Here is a 22,415-nt window from a genome sequence, read left to right as displayed (position 1 = left end):
AAGGAACGAATTAGAGAAATAGCAATATACTTCTCTCATGACTTGAGTGCCTTTGCATCACCATGGAAACTGAGTTCTACCTGATAGTGAGACAATCAAATTAATCTTCTTGTGTTTTGCAAACCCAAAGAGTAATCTCACAGTTTCTAAAGGTCTGCTGGAGCTGACCGTAAGCACTGCTGCTAAAAGCAAATTTGTTTCACTGGCTTTTTCCTCCCTTTCATTCTGCAAGCAGCTGTGATCCGATATTATGCTGCCCACCACATGAGTTTGCAGACAACAGGGTGCAAAGAACGTGCACATGAATGGTGGTTACTTCATTGAGTAGTTGGAGATGTCCAGCATGTCGCCTGCAGTTTTTTAATCTAACAATTTACTGTGACTGCTGCTCTCAGAAAGAGAAAAGATAGTCACTGAAAACCACTCTGTGGATGCCTGACAGTGACTTGAACCTGCAGCGGTAGGAACTGTTTGGTTTATAGCAGCAGCAACTTATATACTGCTACTAAAAATAGTATAGTAAGTTATTGCTGTTACTATGTTAAATTACTGTGACTAAAAAGTGCTTTAAATGCTTGATCTATCTATCTATCTATCTATCTATCTATCTATCTATCTATCTATCTATCTATCTATCTATCTATCTATCTATCTATCTATCTATCTATCTATCTATCTATCTATCTATCTATCTATCGCTTGATGATCATCATTCATGACTTTGTGGATTGCGGCGTGTTGCAAACACACACCTACACATGACATTTATAATTTTCTGTGTATCTGGACATTCAGCCTAAATGCCAGCAAGCTTCCCCTGACTGAGAACATACATTTGCATATAAATGTTCCTGATAATAACAGCGGGTAAATATAAAGCATTAACATTAAATAAAAAATTAAAACTTTTTTAAGTGAACAACACATTGTTCTTTGTACCTCTATTATAAAAACAAACACACACACGCACACAAAAACAACATCATTTGTGTGATTTTCGTGAGGTGAAGCCTGAACACCCCTCTGAAAGAGCAGTTTTAAGTTTTTTCCCACACACCAGCACCTAACTGGTTCACGAGAAGTGCATAAGGCAGTTTACATGCCTAAAGTTTGTTTGACACTAATCTGCGTTCATCAGAATTGTTGTTGGGTTTTTTTCCATGAAACCATTCCCTTTGACTCCGGCTCTTCCCTAAGCTACTCTCCCTCTGCCTCTGTGAGCCTTCCACAAAATCAGTCTGTAGATTAAAGAACACACAGCGCTGCTGCATGCTGATCCACAGCTGTGTTTGCATTTCCCAAAGTGTGCCATTGAAAAATTAGATGTAAATGAAAGCTATAGATTGTATTCACTGAGTACCTGATCAGACACACGCACGTGTTCACACACTCGCACTTATTGAAAAGTTCTACTGCCTGCTTTGCTGTCTCATTGATCTTAAGTAAGCCTTTTATCTCTTGCCTGTGTTCTCCCCTCTGAAACTAATCTGTGCTGCGTGTCTGCTCAGCATCAGCTCTTATTATTTTGACATATCTGCCCTGGGATTGAGAGTTTTTGTGAAGCATATTTACTTTTTTTTATTATTTACGTAACTTCTCAGAATGTAACATTCCTCACTGACTGCTGATATTATGTTAATGGCTTTTTGTTATTTGTTGAGACTCATCCGATTGCAGTGGAAACTCCTGCTCTTGTGCTAAAAGTCGAAGGAAGAAAAGAAATTAAGATAAAAAGCTTGAAAACAGAATGCTCTTTCTGTCTTTTCCCACCAAGCAGAGAAACCCGTAAGACAAAACAAACCTCTCGCATGCAGTCACACGATAGCAGAGCAAACACGTGCGTCGCAGCAGCAGATGTACACCCACAGTCGGAGTGTACGGTATGTCAAGTCAAATATGCTAATGCACCAGGGGGGTGTTTAGTTGCTTTATTCTCAAAAGGTTTACACATTGTTCATCACATTTACAGCATTTCACGGTTTTTTAAGCGTAGTATAATAAAAATGTTAAAAAAGTTCCAACCCTATATACAAGTCCCCCTAAATCCAGTGTCCAAGCAAGACTCAACATCATCCACTGCACATTAGCTTAGAGTACATATCACTACACATTTACTGTGAGCTGAATGTAATATGGAAATAAAAAATGATAACATAACATTATGACTTTTAACAGACAAGCAAATAATTCTATGCAGTATTTGAGTAAATGTGACTGTGGCGGTGTGACATACAAACCTTCCTTTTCACAGTCAGCATCAAACTGCCAGTAAAACAAGAGTGAAAATGAAGCTGGATTTTCTGCAATGTGGAGATTTTTCTGCCTGTGAATTCACCTGTTCATGTTTTCTGGAATAATTAGATACTTGTGATAAAAGTTATTCAGTCTGCTCCTGCCGAATGCTCAAGTGTACTGTGCCTCTGCTTCACATGACAAGGGAAAGAAAATGCTGTGCTGCCATCAAGTGGGGAGTTTTCAGCAATCAGTGCTGTGATTTTTTAAATGAAGACATTCAGCACTTCATTAGTCCAGATTTAAGCTAAACGGTGATTTTACAATCCTTCTCTCAAGATAAAGATTTGCTAAGAATTTCAAAAATTCTCTTTTTGAGCTTCCGGGGCACGACCACCTGCAACTTATAGCTGTTCACATTAAAAACGAGTCATATAAAATTCTGAAATGGACACTTCTGTTCCATTAACAATACATAATAAGATTCACTATGATGATTCCCACCATTATATACATCGACTGCACCAAATTTCCTGACCCTGAATTTGCTTTGTGAGATCCAGGAGTTTCCGGTTGACCGAGAGTCGTGGAGATGTCCTCTGGAGAACTTGTGGAAGACTCTGTAAAGACAAAAGGCTCTTAGAATGAATAAAAAGAAATCACAAATTTGTTACCACCTATTTAAAGTGAGCTCACCTTGGACTGTAACAGTAGAGTTATTTTCTCGTGTTCCCACTTTGGAGCGTAGCTTGCACATGTATGATCCCTGATCAGCTGGGCTTACGTTGATGAGTTTCAGGACGAGTGAAGTCCCATTTATTACTTCACATCTGTTCTCAAGCACAGTGTTTCCATAATCATATTGACACATAGATTGATTTTTACTAGGAAGTAACCAGGACAAGTGCTTAATACTTGATGAATCTAAGTTGGTTTCACATGTCAGTGTCACATTTTGTCCAAGCTGTGCTGTGATGTTGGGCAAAGTCTTCAACTCTATTTTCTGGTTGGCTGAAATACCAAAGAGAGAGAGAGGACATAGTGTTATCAGTTGTTCAAGTTACATACTTGAACGTTTTTAGTCATGTTTTAGCCAGTGTGTGAATGTGTGTGTGAATGGGTGGATGACTGGATATGTAAAGCGCTTTGGGGTCCTTAGGGACTAGCGCTATATAAATACAGGCCATTTACCATTTACCATGTTTTAGCTCAATATGCTAACAGGAGCAATGTTTTAATTAGTTAATAATTGTCATCCTTAAAAGAGTGCTTATTTATAATGAAAATATTTACTAGAAATAGTCTTCAGTGGGAATTCACTGTCTGGATTAGAGTTTAATTGGATTTCAGGAAAATGTATCGAAGTATTGCCTGGAAACAAGATTTAGGATTGTGACTTTGTAAATGCTAAATTTAAGCCACTTTCTTGTTTTAAGTTTGTACCAGGATAGCTAAGACCAGCAGGCTGTTAGCTTAGCTTAGCACAGATAAGGAACAGATACCTCTTTATTACATGTCCCTGTTAAAAGTAATAAAAACTATAAACTATAAAATAAGCAGCTGAAGGAATAGAGTTGTTGAATGGCTACTAAACACAACTGGATTTTCCTCGTTTTGATGCTAAGTTAATAAATCAGCTGCTGACTCTGAGTGCACAGGATGACAGAATGTGGGTTTTTTTCTGGTAATTTTAGTTTTATTTACTTTATTCTTTTGATTTTTGTTATTAATAGTTTTTAATTGTCTTTTAGCTGTTCCAAATACTGATTTTTGGTGATTTGTCATTCAGTAATTCTTTTTCTTTTCAGACACAGACTCTCCAAACATTTCCTTTGTGTATTAACTTATTTACTTGCGCTCATGTACTGCTAACAGGGACGTTGCTGAGTGCCCTCTGATGGACAAACATCAACACTCATAACATGGCTGAAGGGTGTTTCTCTCGTCTCATTCTCATTTTTTAAAATTTGAATTTATTAATTGTTAGTCGATAATGTGAAACAGATAATATCCACCCACTAAAAACTGTAAAAATAAATAAATAAAATGTCATGCTCTCGTTTTTGATTTTTTATCATTAAGCTGAGTTTTCATATTATTAATATTTTACATTATTTTGAATTGCTAATCTTGGAGTTATTTATATCTGGTTTCTTGTGTTTTTCTTGCATTTCAGTTTATAAGTCTAGTCTGCCCCTGGGTCTTCTCTGCTTGAGGTTTCTTATCTTTGTGTGTAATTCCCCTGGTATTTTCTGTTTTACTTTGTGCATTTGTGTATCTTACTTTTAATTTCACTTATGTTTTGTCTTTATGACTATATTGTGTCTAGTTTTCTTCCAGCTGTGTCCCCTTCCCCTGATTAGCCCTCATTGTGTTTAAATAGTCGTCTCTCTTCAGCCCTTGTCAGAGCATCAGCGTATCCATCCTTGCTTGATGTTTGTTTTGGCTCATTCTGGATTTCTGTTCTGGACTCCTGACAACCTGAATAGAGTTTTTCTTTGAATCCTGCATTCGAATCTTGTTCATCTGAAACCTAACATATTCATTATTGTCACTAAAAGGCACGATAGAGACTTTATGTTGATATTAGATCACAAAAATGTACTCGGCTGATGTCCCAGAGACACAATTTTACACTTAGTTTATTTATTTATTTATTTTTTGTTGTAATTGCAGAATATTACCATGTGTCAGACTAGCTTTGTTTAACTGTGTTTTATCGACATCAAGCTAAGCTTAGCTAACTACTGTCAGTTCTTGAGGCTCTGCAGAAAAGTTGCATTCACTTATACTTCCAAGGATGCTACACATAATGTTACGATCCAGATTTTACAGGACATCGTAAAAACTGTCAGCCGTCAAGTTAGTTGCTAATCTGCAGATGATGCTCTTCTTCTCCCAGACATGGTTATCAAAATGCCTCCATATGCCAGGAAAGTATTTTCCGCAATATCAACAGCATGAATGGGATTAGGTTGATCACACCTTTGATAAATACCGTCCTCAGTTATTGGGTCATTTTTATTGTATTCACTGGCAAGAAGACCAGTTTGGTATAGTTTACCAGAAATACAGGAAACTGACTTAGAGACAAATATTATGGAGTAAAGTCTACTACCTCAGTTGGAGGTGGAAGGCTTTTATACTGTCTTTATACTGTTTCATGCATAATGGACCTTCCATGACCTTCCAAGCTATATAGTTTATGTCTTCCCTATTTCCAACTATATCCATAATCACATACTGTGTATGCTACCATTGTATATAGTGTATTATCTTACTTTTTTTCATTGATTGTACTTAATTGTATTTTTGTATTTCCTTCATATATCTGTACTTGAGCTGAGGTGACGCAAAAATTTCCCCGTTGTGGGATCAATAAAGTCTTATCTTATCTTAAAAAAAAAAAAAGTTCCCGTGAGGACTTCTTTTTAAGCACTGTTCAAAACTCAAAACAAAGACTTACCTTCTGCTGCAGCTAGCCAGAAAATAGAAACCAAGGCAGTAACATGTCTCCATTCAGTAAATAAGAAAGCCATCATTTTAACCTGCATGAAAATCAATGTTTTTTACATGAGAGGAATCAGATAAAAGCCAAGCACAGAGAGCTACTACATGGGCTAAAACAAGTCTATCTATACGTACCACCCTGCTGTCTTTGATCCACTGTAGATGTCTGTGGCGTTTAGTTTGACTCTGTTTTATGGTGTCAGAGCACACGGGCAGAATGAAGGAACACACAGTGCCTCATTCTCTGCTGTTAAGACACTTCAGCTTAGGGTATCATATTTACTCAGCAACATGAACAGACATGCCCTGCTCCAACAAACTGAGTTTTCTCTTCTTAAGAAAACAACCTAGGGGAACAAATTTAATACTAACTCTTACAGTTAGTTTATTTAGTTTTCAGTCATCTTTTTTGAACTGGTTGGCTTTACCCTTCTTTTGTGATTCATTGATTGATTGATTGATAATATATCAAATCCCCACCTAATTGAGCAAATGCAGGAGTGCTTATGTGTTTATGTGTCCAACCATCCATCCATACATCCATTTGCTCTCACTTATGCTTATCAGCTTCCCAGCTACCATGGGGCAAAAGGCGGGGGACAGGTCACTCTGGACAGCTCACCAGCTGGACGCAGAGCTATATCATGTTTTCCCCTAAACGTATCATTGGCTAATGGTATTTTCTTAAACTCATGTGTTTACTCGCCTTATAACTTTAATTATTAATGTTTGGAGGATATGTCAGAGGCAAAAGAAAATAAGCACAGGTATTACAATAAAAACAGTGAACCTTTTAAAAGCAGTCGAATCGCAGACTTGTAAACATCCAGTCTCACAACATCGTGTCTATCAATGCTTCATCGAGGAAGTTGTGATACTTGAAGGAAATATTTCCTACTTTTTTTTTAGTTTTTAGTTATTTTACTTTATTTCAATTTACTTAACTAAATGCTGTTTCACCTCTGGTTTTAGTTTCAGTTAATAATCTTGGTGATTACAAATAATTACGTTTAGGATGTACATGTATGTCACCAAGCATCAGACAAAAGAAACTCATATTTTCACAAGGTCTGATCTATCCAGAGACCTGATCTTGAATGATTGTTAATAACTTCTATCCTTTAGAAATGGAAATGACAGAGAAGACTATATGTGGCGTAACTATGTACACCACATATAGCGACTGGTGAACTGGACAGAGCAAAAGACAGTACAGTCAACACACCTTACTTTTTTTCTTCATAGCAGGAGACACTGTTTTGTTACAATCATGTGATTTAATTTAAGTTTGAAGGATTTTGTAATGTCTGTATCGCTATGACCCATTTAAATGTAAACCGTTATTCTCTGGAAGAAGAGTGAAGAAATGTGCCGGAAAACAAATGCATTTCAGGCGATTTTCACCACAGCGCTGACAAAGACTCATCATGTCTTTTTTCCTCAACATGTGGCAAGTGTCTTTGTTTTATTTTGAGATCAGGGTTTGTATTTGTCTAAATCCTTTTGAGCTTTCATAACTTGAGCTGGAATCTTGGCCACGAGATTCTAGTGTCAGCCATCATGGATGAGATGAGCAAAGTGCTATATTAATACATTCCATCTATTTAAATTAAGGACACGCATACATTTTTTTTAATGAAGTGAAAACGAATGTTTTAAAAGTTCAGTAAACAGAACACTTTGAGACAGGAAAGCAAACATGAGGGGAAGTTTCAGCCTTGAGCATATTCATTAATAACACCTATAAACTAGGTTTTTTTTGTATAGTTTCTGTGGATGAAGGTGCATTTAACCCAAACCAAAGGCCTTCATATTGGGAATTGAGAGCAGGATGAAGATGGGAGTTTGAGATTTTGGATTTGTTGTGATTTTAAAGGGACCACAGAGTCAAGGCACAGAGACAACATAGAACCGTAGCGTGCCCTTCCACATTGTGCTCTGGAGGGTCAGAGGTCAAGCCAAGCCCAGTGACTTGCGAGAGACTTTATGTTCCTGTATGCGATGATACACCTGACACTGGGCGGGAGAACAGTAACAGAGAAAAAGATGGCATGATGATCAGAGACAGCGAGGTCAATATAGTGCAGGTTGGAAGGGGCTATATCCTTCCAGTGTGTGATCTTTGGGGTCTTAAACATGGTGACCAATGCTAAAGCAGTCTAAGAGTGACATTTCTGCAGCAAAGGGTAGTTGTGAGAGTCAGTATAGATGTGAAATATAAAATTCACAAGGAGTGTGGAGGGCGTCAGACATACAAAGGTAAGCATCTCAGACAGCTTGGAGATGAAGACAGCTGGGGCTTTTGGGGGTGTTGCAGCAGAACGTCTTGCAGCTGCACAGACCCAGACAATGTAAAAGTGAGCTGACAGCAGAGACTCTGGAGTTATAATATAGAAAGGTTTTATTTTAATGGTTGTCATGCCAGTAAAGGAAGAACACTGGAAGCTAGTTAGCAAGCTAACCTGCTTACTAGAGCCTAACAAAGACAGGCTGTAGAAGGTGATGCAGAGTATCCAAAGGACTCACTTTTCATTTTTTCCACTTTGTTTCATGTTATAATAAAAAGGGTTAAGTTAAATATCATTTATCAGGCTTTTTTTTATTTAATACCAACCAAGTAGCAGCCTGTCTGATATTGTAATACCTTTACTCACTGATTCACAGCTACTTAATGAGCACTGGCATGTTTCAGCTCGCACTCACACCAAGGCAAAACGTATCCTCACCTGAATGAGTTTACCGATGTACTTAGAAAATCTAACTGAAAATTATAGCAAAGGCCTTAAAATGCCCTCTAATCATGGCAGCATACACCAAACATCCATAAACCAAAAGAGGAGAACAGTCAGTAACATGCATTATGCAATGGAGTTAATAGCAAATGCCAAAGAAGCAGCTTTTGTTGCAGATGCAGTGAACATGTTTGAGCAGAGAGAAGGAATTTTGGCTTTAAAGTTGTTTTTTGCCGAATCATGCCTTCATACAGTAAAGCACCATGCACCCAGTATTTTCGTCTCAATGTTTTTGACACCAAACTCAAGTGATGGCAAAAGAAAAACCACTGTTCAGAAAGTTCAGACCTGTTTGACTTGGGATTTTCCTCATGTTACAGTTTGAGACATGCTGTATCCTGAGGGCCAACTCCCCAACATAACTGCATTTATAAGTCAATCCCTCTCTGGAGTTGACAGTGATAGTGATCTGTAAATATCACTTTACTGCATGAATGCAGATGACCTATAGTCTCAGCACCTTTATGTATAAAGCACACCTATGCCCAGAATCAGTTCATGAAATATGAATGAAATAAATATGTTTGAAGTGTGTAAAATCTGGCCAGTAATCACATCAAAATCCTCGGAAACTGAAACTAAGGTTTTCCAAAGTGCTCATGTATATGTTCTATGTAAGAAAACTATGAAAGCTGAGTGTAGCTCTTGAAGTAGCTGTAGCAAAACTCTGATGTGGGAGGAGTTCATGGAACAAGACTTTTAGCCAACCTTGGAGGGATTCTGGCTAACCGCCCGGTGACTCACAAGGGGAAATTGGTGCTTGACTCCCATCGTGTAATGTGGGAATATGGCACTGCTCACTTTAAGATATAGTAAGGCGTTCGGTCCCACTGACACACTGGACGGGAGGGGGTGTATTTGTTTGTATTTGTGTGTTTATAGCATGCCTGTGTTTTGTCATCCTGCTTCCTATTTTCACACACAGCATTGCTCCATTTCAAGCACCAACACCTGTCTGATCCCACACATTCCCTAATATTTTGCCTTCTGCCTGTCTGGGAACTGCTTTATCATTTATCACACTGTCAATCTGCAGGGCCTGCAAAACCCCTATACAGGAAGTCTGCCTCAGCTCTCTCATAAAAAATGTCCTAATCCCCAATCCTTTGGGTTTTACCCAATAGGTATGTGGTGGTCAGCTGGAGCCAATGTGGGTGAGGGGACTTGCCCAGTACTACCTACCTGGATGTTGTCCAGGTGTTTTTCCTGCTAATCTTGATAAGAAGAAACTGGAATGGTCTTCCAAGTCAAATTTGATTAGTCCCGCTTCTTGATCATGGGACTTGTTAACATGGCTTTGGTTGCCTGGACAGCAGGCTCCAAGGAACCAGTAATTTTAAAAACTTTTCATCCTGGATGACACCTAGAAAATCATCCTGATCAGGAGGTGCTGGGCCCGAACAGAGATAAAATATCTAATAATATGGTCTGTACTCCTTGAAATTTAAACATTTTAAGATACTAAATATGCAGTGGGTCTGGTAGACCCACTGCATATTAAGAGAGCTAATTAAGCATTCACATCTATGGTCAGTTTACAATCACTAATTAACCTGATGTGTTTGGAGGACATGTCTGGAGTAGCTGGAGTGAATCCATGCAGACACAGGAAGATTATGCAAACTCCAAAAAAGGTAAGGGACTGGATCTGAAACCAGGGCTGTAAAGATAACACAAAACGAGTTGTGATCAGAAGTATCTAAATTGAGTAATCAATTGAATGATATTGACTGGAATCTGTGAGCTGTATCGGTGCACAGCCAGTGCTGGGAGCCAGAATGCTGGCTGTGTTGTAGCAGATCAATTACTTATTTCGCTCAAAAACATGCAAATCAATTCAAAACTTTTATCTAATTTCTTTTGCTCCAGATTTTTTGTTGATATTCTTTCTCTCTGCATTAAAATGAAACTCCCATAAAAATGAGAGACTGTTCATTTCTTTGCAAGTGAGTGAACTTACAAATTCAGCAGGGGATCAAATAATTATTTCCTCCACTGTGTTTGTTGCATGCATATTTTATTTGCTATGACATACACAGTCATTCAGATCTTAATGGATCTGACTCTTGATGGAACTGTATAAATGACCATTAAGACTGGTGCTTTGCTTGTGCTCAACACTAGTATCAGTGCATCAAGCGCTATGTATCACTTACAATTTTTTATGGGAGTTATGACATTTATGTCTCTGTTGAGCAGGGGATCTATTTGTGAGTAGTAATTTGACCAAACCCCCACTAATGGAAATAAATCACTGGGTGCTAGAAATGAGGATGATAGTTTGGAAAGAAGTAATAAAAAATTTAAATGAAATAATGACTAAAGAAAGTGTCAAAAGACCGTGGCTCTGACATGAACTCAGAATCACTGGCAGTGAAACATGTTGAACACGTTTTCACAAGCCCGTAAGACTCTGTGTTGTTCACTTTCATTCAGATTAGCAATGTGCAGCTATGTATGTGAGCTTTTGAAAAATGTGATATATGTGCAGTGTAACTGCTTTTAAAATATACTTTCATAGACCTTAAAAAACTATTTCAACCTATAACTTTATTTGGACATATATCTGTAAGAGCAAACATTTAAACCTTCTTTCAAAAAGTGCAGATAAAGCTGACATACGAAAAGAAATAACGCGTGACATTTCATGACATTTAGATTTTTTTAGGTCTTGTCGTGATTTAGGTGAAAAAACCCACCCAGTCACATTAAAAAGGGAGTATATACCTACATTTTAAAAGCTTGTAGATAGACCTTTCTTAGAATCAAAGGTTCAAATTTACCTCCTTCACTAATGACACCCTGTAACATTCAGGGTCTCTTTTCCAACAACAGTTCAACATGCCGAGTCTCAATAAAGATGATTGGAATAAATAATTCTACCATAAGAAGAATAATCTACAAGTGGTGTAGATATTAGAATGTAGCAAATATATCCTAGAGTGGAGTGTTTGATACGAGAATCAGGTCTGATTGTTTTTAAATAGAACTTATCCTTTCACTTGCAAACTGCAGAGAGTAAACAAGTCTTGAGTAGTCCTAAACATGCCAAAGGAACCATCATGACAGGACAGGCCCCTGCATGGCATGTACAACGGGCAGACAGAAGAGTTGGCTGATATTGAGAAATTATATCAAAACTGAGAGACAGCACTGAGGCACTAATCATGTTAGCACAGGCACGACATCTAAGTATAAGATCCATAGATAATACTATATATGATTACCATTTGGATTTATTCATAACTTGCTTCCAACACCTTTACAAATGGAAATATTTATAAGTTGAGCAAGTCAGAAAATAGCCAACAACGGTGATTATATGGAGACCTATAGGACAATGAAATTGCTTTAAAATTGCTCGCTGAAAGCAGGTAAAACAAAGCAAGATATAAAGCTCCCACTGTGGAAAATGTCTGCCTCTCATTGATCCTTGTCAGGGAGAGTCAAAGTGTTGAAGTGGCCTCAAAAATCTAAAGGCCCTCTTATCCGTGCACTGAGGTTCATGGGGTCTTCTAGGAATGAAGCAATTTTCCAGCAGGGTTTATATATAGTGGTTTCTTATCTCACACTTAACCCGCACCAAAGCAGGTTAGGTCTGCAACATGAGTTACCATGGTGACACACTCTTTTATGAAGTATACTGCCTCTGTGACCCTGAAAGCCCTGGGTTTAACCTAGTGGCACAACGCTAAGCCCACACACCTTCGTTAAGTATGTGTCGAAACCCATGAATCACGGTAATAATTACTGGATATTTCCACAAGGGCGCTGGATATACGGAGATGTTTTAGTGCTTCGGGTATGTGCGCTGCCTTGAATGAGACTCAGCAAGCAAAGAAAGTTACGTGGGCTGAAGAACTGTGCACTCAGTCCCCTGATTTTCTCCCACACATCTTCCCCTGCTAGACACCAGGAAAAAAAGATGTAATATATTCACTATGACTGAATCTCATGATCACAAATATGAAGCTTAATACATCTGATTTTCTGCCAATACCCTAAAACATTCTGCATTTTCCCCAGGTGCATAGATCCCTATCGAATACTAACTCGGTGTTTGGTATAATACTTTTAAGACTTTGTGTGTGTGTGTGTGTGTGTGTGTGTGTGTGTGTGTGTGTGTGTGTGTGTGTGTGTGTGTGTGTGTGTGTGTGTGTGTGTGTGTGTGTGTGTGTGTGCGCCCTTGGGCATTTGCTTCTGTGAATTTTCAGCAAAGCAGAGCAAGTCCAAACCAAACAGTGGGAGGGTGAGAGAAACAGCAGTGGAAGCAGATTCTCAAGGGACAAGTAAACAGACAGAGAGAAAAGATGGTGAGATTAAGATAAGGTTAGATAGATTGAGAGAGGCTGTATGTGGAGAGTGCGGAGACGGAGGGGTCAGTGAGAAGATGATGGCTTATGACAAGAAGAAAATCAAAAGAAGATATTTATTGTAGCTGATAAAAATCCCAGAAGAAGAAGAAAGCAAATAAAAGAGAGGTAATGAAAAAGAAGATGTGAGATATTTAAGAGGGTCTCTGTGGTTAAAAGAAAGTGGAGCCAAAGATAGTTTAGCACTGATTTATGAGGGAAATCTTTACATCTAAGTAGAAACTTTTTTGCGATTAGGAAAATACAGGTCAATAAATCTTTCTCCAAATGTGCCCCAAAGTTAATATTTCCAAAAACCGTTTGCTTTGTATGAACTACAGTATTTTATTAACCAGTAGTTTCCCTCAGTCTGATTTTCACCATGTCGTTCCCATCCGAAAGCATAAGCATAAAAGAGTCCAGATTCTGGGATTGTGATGTCCCCTTGAGGATTTTTCATGAACGAACACCTGAATTGAACCTGAATTAAGCTGGGAAATCCAATGATTAATACTCAGAGGGCGTCTTCTAAAAAAGGATTAGCATTTGAGAAATTATGTAATACGGTGTGGAACCCTGTAATTATCTTCATCTTCATCTTTATTTCATTTTCATTATGCTGATGTGAATGGTGGATGTTTTATTATTTAGCTTGCCTTTTATTTTAACAATATAAATGCGATCAGGACTGTTCTCTCCTACCATGTTACAAGACAAAAACAGTACTGTCAAAATTTGCAGGCCTATGTCACCACATAGCTATGTCTATGAAACCAATTTTGTTTCTTTCACAATCATTGTTCAAACATAACTTTCAGACGGAGTGACTCCTTTTCTGTAAAATCCCATGAAGTCAGGCAAGGTTAAACTACTCCAAAAGCGCCAAAACAGCACGATGACAGGACGAAGCTGCTCGTGCTCAGTTGTGAGGACAGTGTTTATCATGTACATATCATGTAATTTGCTTAAATCCCTCCACGAAACAGACTCCCAGAGCTCTGCAGGCCTATCCAAATGTCTTCTTGCACATTCAAGTCCTCTGTTATGTGCCAGAAATGCAAAACAGACCGAGGTTTTAAGCACGGCCTCCCTGTCTGTTATTCTTCTAATATTCTTCTCTGATGCTTTTGTTCCTTTTTCTCCTTGCGCTCATTTTCTCAGCTGGTGTTTTCAGTTGCCTGCTGCACCATGTGGTTCAAACTCAAGACACAATGCTGCTGTTTCTCTTAGAAACCAACACCTCTTAAATAAAGAAATGATTTCTTCTGTTAGCCTCGCTGTGTTTGCCGTTCAACCCCAACATGACACTGCAAAGGTGGGATTATTTATACCTGAATCACAGCTGATGCACAAATCCGTGCTCGCTTTGCTCATTTGTGCAGCTGCATCTACATATTGCTTCCAAATAAAAAGATATGAATGACATATGCATAAAACAAACATCATTTTAGCTCTTATAAGCACACAGACACATAATATGCTGTCTGTCATGGGTAACCCTTGCTGGGATTTTGCATTCTGCAGCCAGTCAGAAGAAGGCCTGTCATGCTGTCATTTTACAGTAAGTGAATGTGATCTCATCGGTGATGAATTTTAAATGTCAGCTTGGGCTCGTAATGTCAGCAGAGCCAGCCGAACTGGTCTGCGGGCCAAAAGCCAGCGTAGCAGCAACAGATATAGCCAAGACAAAGCAAAGCAAAAGCAGTTTCTATGGCAACAGAGGAAGCTGTTGTCTGTCATTCATTAGGATGGAGCCCCCCCCCCCCCCCCCAAATAAATAAATGATAAAGAAATAATAATAAAATAAAGTAATAAACCAAATGGTATAGTAATAATAAATTAAATGGCTCAAGTGTCTAAAGAATGGTGCCAGATTTTATTTGTTTGTTTCCAGAAGCTCACTAGAATTCCTCGTGGTGCCAGATCATAAAGCATCAGAAGAACCTTATCTGCTGATATCTGTTTTCCTTGCTTTTCCTTGTTTACTTGGTTATTTCCATCTTTAAAAAAATCTTATTGTTATTCATCTGAAAGGGCCAATCCAGCCACTACCTGCTGTAAACTCAGAGTTACTCACTATGGACTGCCCGGTGATGTGTGTTTGGAGTTTAGAATGAAGTCAACCTGTTAGTCTGCAGCATCTTATTTTAAAATGATCCGTGGCCTATAAGTCAAAACGAGGCTCAAAAGAGGACGATGACACTCCTGTTGTTGTATTCTATATTCCGCCCTCTGGGTGTCGCTGCTGATCTGCTGTTTGCCTCGCAAGTGGAGCTGTCCTGGGTGCTGAAACGTCCCCACAAACGGAAACCTGCTGCTGGGGTAGTATGAGTATTTCTGAACACTGACTCCGAGTTGAAATGATTTGTGTTGCAGATTTTCCAGCTTTCATGGACGTTTTCAGCATTCTCAGGCTGAAGTTTTCCCTGTGCTCTGCTGCTGCAGCTTTGGATTCAGTCTATGAGTAAAGAACACTTCTCTATCTGCTCTAAACCAACAACAACTCCAAAGGTCTTTCCAAGTTGCCAGCCTGCACGACGGACACATTATTCTTCTCCATAATGGCCATCGTAAAGGTATTTTATAGAACACAGCAGCTCGTGTTCTTTTCTGAAAGGACACTTCCACCGTGTTTTATTCCCTTACAGCACACCGCGTCTTGTCTTTCCCGAAAGGCCACTCGTCATGGCATTATGCTTTGAAAGAGCACCTAAATATACACTTCAGTGTGTTAGAGTATTTTTTCTCCAAACAGAAGAGCGCCTATACAAAACCTCCAGCTCACCCTTATTACGCCAACAACTCAGAGAACCGCATTACATTTTCTGTACACCAGAGCGTTTCATCATGTTTTCTAGTTTTCCTTCACTTAAAGGACCCTTCTGAGGGCAATCGATTTCAAAGTGCTTGTAGAGGCGCTCCATCCGGATTTATCCACAACTGAGAAAAACATTACAGGACTGTGACGTGTTTTCTCCTTTTTGTTGGGCAATTTAAGCATCAGTCAGGTTCATTTTAATTATTGCAGATTTTTATTTTTATTTGTATTTTATTTGTATTTTTTGGGGGGGGGGGGCGTGGTGATTTGAAAAAATATATTACTATAATATTCACATTTTTAGAAATTATGTGTTTACCTTTATCCGCCCATTCATTTCCAAGAACGGTGTCAACTTTTGTATATCAGGCTGGATCAATAGATGGCGCTATCAGTAACGCATCCCCAGCTAAAGAGCCACTCGTGTAATAGGAACAGAGTCAGTGCTCCATCCACTCAATGAACTCAGCAGTCCTGGGTTATTGCGCTTAATGCCGCGTGGATTTTCAGGACAATTAACCAGCACCGGAGCTACGATCATAACTTATTAAAAGAGACTATCACGGCTTACATCGGTCTCGGTTCGCTCCTCAGAAGGACCATCCACCCCGCTGTCTGCACGACTCACCGTCAGGATTTCCGCTGAACTTGTTCCCAGCGAACCGGGAAGGCTGAGAAGTTGCGTTGTCTTGGACGCACTTCCCGTCGTTGTCCAGGACCCCGGCTGAAAGTTATGCCTTTGACGCCGCTCGGCACGCACACTCGCACGATGTTAAACAGAGCCGACGCTTTCTGTGAGTGTGGAAAATGATCGCAGCCAGCAGCGAGCTTTCCATTATGCTGAGGAGATGTCTTCTCACTTTCAAACCGTTCAGGTAAGAACACATTAGTTTGGCTTTTCCACGGCTTAAAGCACCAGCCTGCTGACTTTAGAAACGGTAACGCGAGAGTGCATTTCCTCTCCTTTTTGATTTTTAATATGACTTTATTTTATTATTCTTGCCTCAACGTCGTAAAAAATAAATGGGATTCAAGAGAAATATAGCAAAACCACTGCAAATTGATCGTTTAGTGTTTCCCAGACTGTGACCGATTAGTGTTTCTTGCTTCCCCCCACAGTAGAGCAAGTTTTAAAAGTTCAGAGCTTGTCGATTAATTGGAGTAAAGAAGCGGCCGCTGTGCCACAATTAAGATTTGCTTATTCAGCTAAAGCTTCTCCACACAAGCAGCTTGGAGAAGCAGTGGAAGCAAAGCCAGCAGACAGAAACTCATTAAAACTTCAGAGTTTGACAACACGGGCTGAACGTAAGCTCGTGAACTAAACAGCCCCGCGTAATTAGCAACCTTGACCCCGCGCAATTATCTCACATGCGGCTCTATCACAGACACTGAGGCTGTAGTTGAGCGGCTGCAGTCAGCTTTCAGCCTTGCCTTAGAAAACAAAAACAAAAGGTGTGTATGATAGAAGTGCAGGACCATCCGACCTGCAGTTCTCAGCACGGCTCCTGGAGCGTTCAGAGGAGCCTGTCTTAAGTCAATCGCTCCAAAGCGTTTGTTTTCTAAGCTTTAGAAATGTCGTGCTTCTCTCCCACATGCAGCCATTTGCCTGTAACAGAATGCTTTTGTTTTGGATTTCTGCTCGCTGAGCGCAGTGTGATGCAGCAAACCCATACATGTCATGGTTAATTTGAAATGACACAAGAGTACACAGTGCCCCCCCAAAAAAAAGGTTTTGGCTTGACTGAGACAAAATGAATTTTGAAAAATAGGTCCAAAATGTCATGAAGTATTCAGTGTCCTAAGTTTGAACTGAACTCTGCTGCATTTCCTCTGTGACATTACTCCACCTGTCCTTTGTCTTCTGCTTCTTTCTGTCTCCTGAGCTCTATCCTTGGCTTTTGGTCTTATGTCACAAATTGCCCTTTTGTCTGTCTCCCTCTCCTGCAGGATCTTTGTGGTGGGGATCGGCTTCTTCAGCCTGTGCTTTCTAATGACTTCTCTTGGGGGCCAGTTCTCGGCCAAGCGACCCGGAGATTCCCCCTTCACCATGCGAGCTGAAGGTAAGCCTGCGGTTATACATCAGTGCCGCTCGGCAGCCTGTGACTTCAGTGGCTGTGCCCTGCACTTGTAATGAACAGGCTGGAAACATGCTGAGAGCTTCATGGGGCTTCCTTGATTACTGCCAGTGAACTGACAGACCTGCTCACTTTGCTCATCAGGAGTGCGTCAGGGGGTACCATCGCCTGGAGAGGCTCCTCTCATCTACACGCCATTTTTTTTTCCTCGTCTGCTTTCACGTCATGACCCTCTTCTGACCCAGAGGGACTCGATTTTAGTTGTAGTCGCAGCTGAAAATTGGCTCATGGTTTTGTCCATCTTTATGCCGGTTATTTTACCCCGCGTGTGGGCAAATAGTGCAGGGCCACACGGTGTGTCGTGCAGAGGAAGTAATCTACAAGTCAGCCAGATCCCGCAAGCTCAGCCAAACAAGAATAAGCAGAGCATTTAAAAGTGAAGTAGAAAATGACTGACGCTATAATCATATTTACTGGTGATTTCAAAGATAGTTTGATCATTGGAGGGCTGGAAGCTGCGTGTTTCAGGGTGACAGCTACAGTTTTCACAAGGTAATTTTAAAATGCCAACAAAGGCTTCACTGTCACAGAGATCCCTCAAATGAATTCCACTCCAGAAAGAAATCCGAACTATGCGCAGCCATCCCTCAGAGAAACCGGTTATCTTTCAGGGCACGTCCTCTGTGTTTGTGCTATGTGCCTCTGCATACAAACCACTACAGCACAAGCCATTTGGGAGAGTCATTGTTAGCTTTTTGGACTTTGTGTCTCTCACCTTTTTATCACCGCTTGGCACAATGTTGACACTGTGTGTCATCCTCTGTGACAGAGACCAGCTGGCATTAGAAGAAGCAATGCTCCCTATCCACTGCCACCCATCCAAGGACGCCAGTTGTTACCAGTTTGTGTTAGCAACACACCACACTGATGCCAATTCATTCCTATGTAAAGTAGACAACGGCATGAATTTAATCTCTGCTGAAGAATGCAGTTTGGCTCTGGGTCGGTGAGTAAAGGGCACACCGTTGTGTGGTTTTTGTGCGTGCAAGCTGTAAAGATGTTGCCGACTGAATTAGTACTAGAAACGTTTTGGTTATTAAAACTAATAATTCTCAGACCAGGAAAAAAAATCTGTGTAATTCTGTAGTGTAGATGGGAATGTTGTATCAGGTGTGATCATGGGTGATAATTTTAGGGATAGCACCCGTTTATGAAAGGGTATACAGAGAAGTGGTTCAAGGTGAGGAAGCCAGAAAGGAGGGAGTGTAAGACAGGAGAGCTGTCTGATTAATTAATCGCTCACAGGCTGCAGTCAAGGGAAGCCATGAGGCCTCCGGCTCATTAAACGCTGCTAACCAGGGAGAGCCCAACCATGTAAAGGCTCATTCTCCATGTGCATTTGTGTGTTTATGCACATGTGCCTGCTTGGGAGTGAGGATTAGTGGACCAGGAGTTAGCATAATAAATTAAGTTGGGATGAGTTACTCAGTGGAGCGGCACCTCGAAGGCGATTACTGTAGCTATCGCACCCATCGAGCCTTTGCACGGGATGCTCTGGAGAGCTGCAAGAGCAAAGGCTGGATGCATCGGACCCCACATTGTAGCTCTTTTCAATTTCTTTGTGATCATTTCGTAAAAAGAGTAGAAGCACCGTAACGCCCACAGTACTTTTGTATCGATGAAAATGGCCAGGCTGTGCTGACAGGAACCGCAGCTCTGTTTACTGCTCATCTTGTGAATGACAATAACTGCCTGAAGAGCAAAAGGTGTGGAAAAAAATATGTAATTACTGGGTTGCTACCTTCTGTTTCTCTCCCCTGCCTCTACATTTCTATCATTCTCTTGGCTCTTTTTTTTTTTGTTGTTGTTGTTGTTTTTTGTGGCTCTGCCAGAGACGGAGAAATGTACTGGGATGCAAAGCTCTATCCAGATTTAAAGTGCATGCACTTCCTTCATTACTTCCCTTTGAAAATAGGGGAAACTAATGATGTGGAAAAAGTAAGGGGGGGAAGGGGGTGGTCAGAGGGAGACCATTTCTTCCAGAGTGGGGTGCATGAAAGGCGGAGGCGTTTGATCCTAGATATCTTAAAGGCTCCAGAGGCGTACCGTAGCTTTCTAATAAGCTCTTTGAAGACCACCTTCACAGTGTGTCCTTTTGCCACGGGGGTCTTGATGCAGTTTAGCCATAAAGAGAGAAATGGGCCTAGTGCGGTTTCAGGTTTTTACCCAGTTCAGAGCAAGACGAAATGGTTCGGATGTTAATGTGCTCTTCATTCTTACATGCAAGCTCCATTACCTGAGTTGTTTTTTTTTTAACTGCTTTTCCTGCATCCTGTGAATTTGAATTTAATGAATATTAATTAATGAGTGAATATTAAACAGTTTTGCAGAAATTGCTCCTAAAAGAATAATAAAGTCATACAAAAGGAAATAAGATAATAATGAATAACAATCAGCTGCTTACAAGCTGCTTTAGCCTCATAAAGTGCTGAGTTACAGCAGGGCAGCAGGTGTGCGGGGAGTGTTGTTCGGCACCTTGTTTACTGCCATCCTTTCACAGACACTGATGGAACTTTTTTATTTCATGGATCAGCGATCTTCACTACGTGATGGATGAAAATGAGCCTTTTCTGACATCGATCATAGCAAAGCAAGGGTGTGGCATCTGCACGTCTAGCAAAGCTGAAAATGCGAGTTTTTTTTTTTTTTTTTTTGAATAAAAAGTTTGATAATGTGCTTGAAATTGAAGCACTGTCCCTCCACCGTGTGTGTATTGGTGCTATGAATAAAATAAACCCAAGTTTTCTACTGCTGGAGCTTCACCAGCAATTGAGAAGAAATGGGAAATGATTGTGCAGGTGACTGTCTGGATCTGTGCCTGACAAAGAAGAGGTGTGGATAAAAGATGACTGCTCATCATTCACACTTTCACCTGGTGAAGAGGGAAAAAAAAGCAGATTTTTATTTTTTGGCTTGCATTGTGAGGCGGATATGACAATGCAGACACTGATTGCTGTTTGTGACAGTTTGTGGCTAGATTCAACCGCTAACATGCTTTCTCAGATTGTTATTTACAGCTTTCTGGTGCTGAGCATCTTTTATTTAAAGAATTGTCATCAGGGTGTATTGTGGCTGATTTATTGCATGCTATTTTCCCCCCCTCCCTTGTTTTTTGGTATTACAATAGACAGATTTAGGCGGAGATAATACTCATGCAATGTTTTTGCTGTGAACTATAAAGAAAACTGTTATTTATTAGTTTTAAGTGGTTAAGTTGACTGGACTGTTGAATTTTGTGTGTACATGTTAGCTAATTAATTGTGACCTATAGGGAAATATAAGTACAACACTTTTGATTACAACTTTCTGCAAATTAGTAGCAGTAAAATAATTGCTTCCATTGGAGTGTGGCCACAGAATATATCTGTGCTTGTAAAGTCAAAATAGAGCAAAAAAAGAAGCAATGGATTTCACACAAGCAATATGCTCTTACACCATACTGAGTCCTATGCTAGATGAAATTATTATGGTAGGCTGGTTGATTTCAATGGCTTTTTTTGGGTGGAGAGGATACTGATCAAGTATTGTCACTTACGTGAGCTGCAAACTGGGTCAGGAAGTTCACTTTCTATTCTTGTTGTATCCCTTTGCTTCCATGTATTTTTGTGTCTGTGCAAAAACAGGAAATATGTTCATGCAGAATAGTAGGCAGTGAAAGCATGAAAGAGGATAAAAGTACTACTCTTCCTTCTTGGAAAATAAGTGGAGACGCTGTGCAGGCACACAGTATGTTTCTTAGTAAACTGAGCTTTAGAAATGTACGTTTCAGAAAGTGAATTTGGGAAATTCAAGTGTAATTGATTTTGTTTTTAATAGTAGGTCCATCTCGTCCAGGGGTGGGTGATTAATTTTCTCAAGTGGCCACTTGGGAAAATTAGTCATCCACTCCTAAAGTAGCAAAGTCCCAGTTCTTAAGGTCCCAGCTCACTAGCATCATATGAGAAACCAAAACTGTTACCTTCCGCAACAGTCCCAGTTGTGAGCTGGTGCAGACCTCCACAACAGTCCCAGTTTCTCATGTGACCCCTTGACAAAAGCAGTTGCACACACCAGCTCCAGTTGGTATATTTTTAACCATTTTGAGAAGGTAATCACATGACGCTATCACAATACATTTTTCCAAAATTAAAGGTAGAATCAGAACAACCTGATGCATTGCGGTGACTGCAGAATGATCCGCAACACATAACTGAAGAAAAACTGCAAGTGAAGAAAAAAAATTGCCCTAAGATACAGAATTTATTTGCTGGTTGGTCATGTTTTTGTTGTTGTAATTATTCACTTCGAATAATTTGGCAGTTAGACTAATTATCTTAATTGCCCTAATTTATTTGATAAGGACCAATCTCGGAGTCATGATGTAGTGATGGGAAACATTTGTCACATGTCCTCCAGTGTATTCATATTTGTATCACGATTGGCTATCCCTACTCAACTGAACCATTTCAGAATGATATGACCTTACTACGGGGCTTCTAATTTCCCTGCAGCAACTGAACACAGCCTGGCTGCTTATTATCCAATCTGGGAGCTATTAGAGAAGCTCAGTGTGTTCCCTTGTCTGGGAACAGGGTTT

At 40.0% G+C, this 22,415-nt stretch overlaps 1 protein-coding gene and 1 long non-coding RNA gene across 3 annotated transcripts in view; one reads left to right on the top strand and one right to left on the bottom strand.

Moving 5' to 3' along the window:
* Positions 1–1,913: 1,913 nt before the first annotated feature.
* LOC113021040 (uncharacterized) lies at positions 1,914–5,975 on the bottom strand. Its single transcript, XR_003272256.1, has 4 exons — positions 5,878–5,975; positions 5,699–5,780; positions 2,929–3,243; positions 1,914–2,852 (listed from the first exon to the last, which is right to left on the bottom strand). It is a non-coding gene; the product is annotated as an uncharacterized LOC113021040 (long non-coding RNA).
* Positions 5,976–16,099: 10,124 nt separating this feature from the next.
* mgat5b (alpha-1,6-mannosylglycoprotein 6-beta-N-acetylglucosaminyltransferase B) overlaps positions 16,100–22,415 on the top strand; it is a 71,568-nt gene continuing 65,252 nt past the window's right edge. Inside the window, exons 1-2 of one of the 2 annotated variants that reach the window (XM_026165432.1) lie at positions 16,100–16,579; positions 17,652–17,764. In XM_026165432.1, coding sequence (XP_026021217.1) covers positions 16,512–16,579; positions 17,652–17,764 — 181 coding nt within the window. In that variant the 5' untranslated portion in view covers positions 16,100–16,511. Of the gene's footprint in view, positions 16,580–17,651; positions 17,765–18,608; positions 18,786–22,415 lie in introns of those variants that run through there. The other variant, XM_026165433.1, reaches the window with a different exon arrangement.

The sequence above is a fragment of the Astatotilapia calliptera genome, chromosome 4, assembly GCF_900246225.1.
Source record: "Astatotilapia calliptera chromosome 4, fAstCal1.2, whole genome shotgun sequence".
Lineage (NCBI taxonomy): Eukaryota > Metazoa > Chordata > Actinopteri > Cichliformes > Cichlidae > Astatotilapia > Astatotilapia calliptera.
Note: the sequence above shows the minus strand (reverse complement) of the source record. Positions and strands in the feature narration are given on the sequence as shown.